Source organism: Taudactylus pleione, unplaced genomic scaffold (genome assembly GCF_031769625.1).
Source record: "Taudactylus pleione unplaced genomic scaffold, aTauple2 ptg000041l, whole genome shotgun sequence".
NCBI lineage: Eukaryota > Metazoa > Chordata > Amphibia > Anura > Myobatrachidae > Taudactylus > Taudactylus pleione.
This window is the reverse complement of record NW_028284443.1, coordinates 15,077,034-15,083,033: the sequence shown is the minus strand read 5'-3', so window position 1 is coordinate 15,083,033 and position 6,000 is coordinate 15,077,034. Positions and strand designations below refer to the sequence as shown.

Here is a 6,000-nt window from a genome sequence, read left to right as displayed (position 1 = left end):
ATGGAGAAGGGGGCTTCTTTTGGACTTTGTCATATATGTATCCTCTTGATAACATTTATGGCGATTTTCCCTTGTACGCAAGGAAACTGGATGTAGGTATCTTCTGTTTCTTCTTGTTGCATGGTTTGGTAATGATCACTTCTTTTATGTTGCAGACTTTGATGCAAACAGGCGATTTTTTTTTTTTAAAACTAACACATCTGATTTGTGCTGGGAATGAAAGTGTTGTAGAGCTGGATACTGTATGTAGGCAAGGATGCTGTACCATACACTGTGCGTGTTATCCTGGATAGTGCTGCTGGGTACACACTGCTGGTCTCCTCCCTACTCTATTCTATAACAAAACTATTTCTTAACACACAAAGAAAATAGATCCCGTCCCGTTGTTTATACAGCTATGTGGCAGAATGAACTAATGTATTACACAGTATTCCAGTATCAGCAGTTCCTTTCCCCAAACAAGAAATCCTTCTTTTCACTGCACATCTGGAGACTACAAACAAAAAATGACAGTTCTCAAACATGTTTACATGCGGCTCTAAAATATGTTAAACATATTTAATTTGAGTTTCATTGCAAGTTCAGTTCTTGTTAGTGAGAATATTTCATGATGACCTCCTGTGTTTCTGCCAGGGTCTTGGCATGTTGTAAGAGGCAGATATATTATAAAACATTATGCGCTCAGTCTGCTCATCGCTTCCATTGTTCATGCAAGTTTCAACTTTCTGTCTTTATCAATTTGTGGTTTTTTTTTTATATCAGATCAACAAGAATGTGTTACATAATTTTAATAATGAGACGAGTATTTCCACTTTCTTATTGTATATAATGTTGATTATTGAACTTAACATTTCTTCTAAAACAAATCTAATTTTAGTTTTGTATGGGAGTGAGGCTTCTGTTATGTATTATATATAACATTCCATCCTTAATAGAGCATTGCTAGCATTGCAGCGTACGATTGGAAATATGCTATTACAACTTGCATCCCTATTGTTAAAAGAGATATGAGCACTCATGTATCAGCGCGTATTAGTTACACTGTACAGCTGTCTCCAGTCATTTGTTACATCGCTTTTGATTGTGGATTAGCTAGGTTACTATCTGATGGTGTGATACCTTATCTGGATCATGTCTTTTATGTATTAGCTAAGCCTCCATATATCCCTTCAGCATTTGTTAGACCATATGTACTGTTTTCCATTTGTTTCTTTGTTCTCCCGTTTGATGCTAGTTATAGAAAATGTATCTAAGAGCCATGCAGTATATGTTTCTATTCTAGGACATTTTCTTTTCCTCTCTTCTTTGTAATCACTGGTGAATGGTCACAAATATTCTCACTGCTCGTTAGTAAATTGTCCACATGTTATCACTAAGGTCTGAAGAATTCAGGGCTTATTTGCTGAGAAGCGCAAAGCCACTAATACTGAACTATTTAAGCATTTGCAAAAGAAGATTAAGCGCTGGACAAAGATCTTTCTCTCATAATATTAGAAAGCATAGCATTCATTAACACATGTCTGTATGCAGAAGTCCAATCATATGTTTAATACATGTCGCTTTTTCATCTTTTCACTGCCTTCTAAGCAATCAACCTTATTTACCTAGTACACTTTGTTGTCTGAGGGTCTATATTGTACAGTGATAAATATCGTGTATACAGTGTTATATGTAATTATTTGTCATAGGATACATATGTATCATTAAAAAAGTTACTTTTCTATACATTATAATTTTGTTACTAACAATGATTAAATAGTACAATATTCCAATAGCCCTGTAGCCAGTCAGATGATTTTACAATTGCTGAGTTGCCACACATTCTTAAATTTACTGACCATCAGTAGAAAAAAGGTAAATTTTTTACCTGTTAGCAAGCTAAAAAATAGAGGTCAGTAAGAATCTCTACTGACGCTACAATAATCCTCACAGAGGTATTACAATCATACTAAGATTGTATAGGGCTGTGAACAATTTATACACCTAAAGATCATCTTTCCAACAAACACATTTTTCTACCAAACATCAGAAAAGGGACAAAACCGGTCATTCAGACCAGTTGGATAAATCCATTTGATTTAACCAATTTGTCTCAATTACTATTTTTGTCTGTTTTCTGACAATTGGGAGCAAATGGTCAACTGTCATTTGCTCCTATACATTACCAGATTTTCATTTCAATCAGCCAACTAGATGGCTGGTGGGAAAGATAATATTTAGGTATCTGACCAGCTATAATTATAACCCCTCTTCGCTAGTAAAGGCTGCTGTTAATTTCAGTTATATCACAACAATGTGTCAGTAAACAGAAACCAAAATGTTACCTGTAAGTACAAATTTGTAAATCTGTAAATAATAATTGTATCAGTGGTTGGTAACATTGTACAGTTCTTATGCAATGTATCATTTTCAAAAAAGTAAAAACTGATGAGCACATACTTTTAGAATAGTAATGGAGCACACACTTTTAGAATAGTAATGGAGCACACACTATTAGAATAGTAATGGAGAACACACTTTTAGAATAGTAATGGGGCACACACTTTTAGAATAGTAATGGAGAACACACTTTTAGAATAGTAATGGGGCACACACTTTTAGAATAGTAATGGGGCACACACTTTTAGAATAGTAATGGGGCACACACTTTTAGAATAGTAATGGAGAACACACTTTTAGAATAGTAATGGGGCACACACTTTTAGAATAGTAATGGGGCACACACTTTTAGAATAGTAATGGAAAACACACTTTTAGAGTAGTAATGGAGAACACACTTTTAGAATAGTAATGGGGCACACACTTTTAGAATAGTAATGGGGCACACACTTTTAGAATAGTAATGGGGCACACACTTTTAGAATAGTAATGGGGCACACACTTTTAGAATAGTAATGGAGAACACACTTTTAGAATAGTAATGGAGCACACACTTTTAGAATAGTAATGGAGCACACACTTTTAGAATAGTAATGGAGAACACACTTTTAGAATAGTAATGGAGAACACACTTTTAGAATAGTAATGGAGCACACACTTTTAGAATAGTAATGGAGCACACACTTTTAGAATAGTAATGGAGAACACACTTTTAGAATAGTAATGGAGAACACACTTTTAGAATAGTAAAAAAGTAATAGAATAATAAATGCATGGTTAATGGCAATTTGGATATTGAATAATCAGAATAAGACACTTTATTTGTTTTTATTTCCTGTGATATTTTATTAATCTATATTTTCATAAAAAAGACTGCACAGTCACTTTTTATTTCAGGATCACATGGATTTGCAGACCCACAACAGCAAAAAATCCACATATTATCTAACCCTGCCCTACAGTGTAGACCAGTGTTTATCAAATACAGTCCTTGTGACACACACTTACTTTTTCCCACCTAAGGTCCGTATTCAGTTTGAGGCCAAAAGCTGTTGTCGCGTGTTTTTGGCGGAAACTTTTCGCCGCTGATGTCATTTCGCCAGGTGGAAAAGTATCACCGTCTTCAATTTGAAAGACTTTCCGCCTAGGTGGAAAGTCAATGCAAATTAATAGGTGGAAAAGTTTCGCCTATGAATAGCAGGTGGAAAAAAGTGCAGAATTGGGGTTTTGGGGTGCGACATTGCGGGAACCCCCGTGCAGCCTTCAGACAGTCCCCCAAAGATAAACTGTGTCAAAATTAAAAAAAAAAAAAACACTTAAGGACACCCCAAAAAATCACTTGGAATTTGGTGGCGAAAAAAAAAATGTTGGGGGACAAAGTTAAAAACTAGCGAACTTGACTCTGGGGGGGGGGGGTCCCCAAGTATGTCCCAGGTGTTTTTTTCATTGCAGGTGATTGCAGCAGGTGGATTTTTCATGATTTTTTAAACAGAAATTTAGCAACTTTTAAATATGCTGGCCCCCATTTTCAAGAACCCCAAATTTGCTGGGATAAGTTATTTTCTGCAAAAATACTCCTGAATACTATTCTGCACCACTTATACAAAAACACTATTTAGCAGCTATTGAGCCCGTTTAAAAATACAAAATACATTCAGCAAGCCAAATCGGGGGGCATCATAGAGAACCCCCATGTCAGAGCATCTTTTGGGGGGTGTCAGACTGATTTCCCCAGATCTGTCAGGACATTCCACTTGTTTAAGTTTTGCCATGTCCCATTTTCGCCTACTTTCCAATTGAATACGGGGATAAGCAGGCACGCACTTGATACTTTTCCGCCTGCAAAACACACGATGTAGGCGAAAAGTCTGGGAGGCAAAAAAGTATCACGGGTCCGCTCAAATTGAATAACGCTTTAAGTCCCAGATCTGACTTGAGATTTGGAACACAGTTCCAAAATGGGTCAGACCTGGGACAGACTCCTTTTCCACTGTGGTGTCGATCCGGGTTATTCCTGGATTGGCGCCATTCACATGGCACACACGTGCAGTGGAACACTTCTCCCGGCACTTGGAGATGACATAATCTCCAAGAACTGAGAAACCCTGGAAGTCCCCATGCTGTAAACAGGACCCGGTCGGACGTCCGGGGTTATCCATTTACACTGCAGGGTTTCATGGGTAGTTCCCATGTTAAACCCTGCAAGTTACCTTAATTGGATTGCTGGGTCACTCGAACCAGGAATCCAACCCTTGCCCCTTTTACACCTAGCAGCAACCCAGGTTAACTCTGCAATGACCTAAGTTTTAGTTGGGGTATAACAGTGCATATTTTCCAGGTCTCCACACAGAACGTGAAATAATTAGGACCACCTGTGGATCTTTGAAAATGTGTTAGGTCAGAATGGAACAAGTGGCACACACAAGGGGAGGGGGGGAGAAAGGGGGTTCTTAGTACTCAGAAACCCACCTGGGAGGTAAAATTTTTTCATAGCTTGAGAAAGCTGTATCTTCATCTAAGCACAGTCTGTGGCCTCAAGTGCTACCGCAATTTCAGCTGTTTCTAAAAAGAACTCTGATCCAGAAGGGAGCTGCTTTGCATGCCCAGCTGTAGCAGCTCCCTCTGTCCTCATATCATGCAGTGGCCACCAGTCTAGTCTCAGCCCGGGTATGTCTATATATATATATATATATATATATATATATAATCATCAGTTTGGCCCTGACACCTGTACCTGTGATATAGAAACCATGTGCTGTAAGTTTGTACTGAGTACTGGATTTGAGAAGCACTGGTGCAGTATCACATTCATAATGGCTTGGTGAGCATAGTGTAGGCTGCCTGAACTTATTGTGTCTGATTTCATTAATGTCTTCTCTATGTGTCATTAGTGTATATCCAGTTCTATATAGAACACACAGACAAATTAAGTATATGCTTAAGACGAAACAGTATTTGTGGCCATAAAGACATGTTTTTATGTTGAATATTTGTAACCCTATGTCTTTAGGCTACATGGTCCCTATCATGGAAGAGGTGGTGTTAGATAGAGACCCATGAGCATGTTAATTTATAGCCATAGATACCGGCACTGCCATATATAAAATTGTGCAGATTGATGAAGTCAGTGTTCTTCTGGCAAGGATTACAGTCTTGTGAAATGGGAGGTCTGTCATACCTTAAACTACACTTTTGTACATAGCGGCAATTTGTCCTGGTTGGACTTGTATCCACATACAGTAGATTGCCTTAATTTGATTTTGCATTGGTTTCATTTCTTTCTTTGTAACAGCAGTAAATACACAATTTCAAAATAAACAGTCTGTGAATCCAGATAAATATAATTTAACATATGAATGATAAATTAAAGAAAGATATATAGACCAAAATAGACTGTTATACAGTGGCCCTGTCATAGAATTCGTTTGATATATGTAGGACAATACAAAAAGGAAGAGTTAAAAAAAGAGAAAAATGTAAAAACTTTGTTTTTAATAGGAGTATAGTATTGGAAGCGGGAAGGGAGAGGGGGTAAGGGAAGTGATGAAGGAGATGTTTACTGACTCATATTTAAATGCAGTGTGGAGGGGATGAAGCTGAGTAGCCTACAGGACGCCTGTT

The 6,000-nt window shown here is 37.5% G+C and overlaps 1 protein-coding gene across 1 annotated transcript in view; it reads left to right on the top strand.

Annotated features, from left to right (window-relative positions):
* Positions 1-6,000, top strand: part of WNT16 (Wnt family member 16) — a 28,375-nt gene continuing 22,375 nt past the window's right edge. Inside the window, exon 1 of the mRNA XM_088456135.1 lies at positions 1-92. Within this exon, the coding sequence (XP_088312261.1) occupies positions 1-92 (92 nt within the window). The remainder of the gene's footprint in view (positions 93-6,000) is intronic.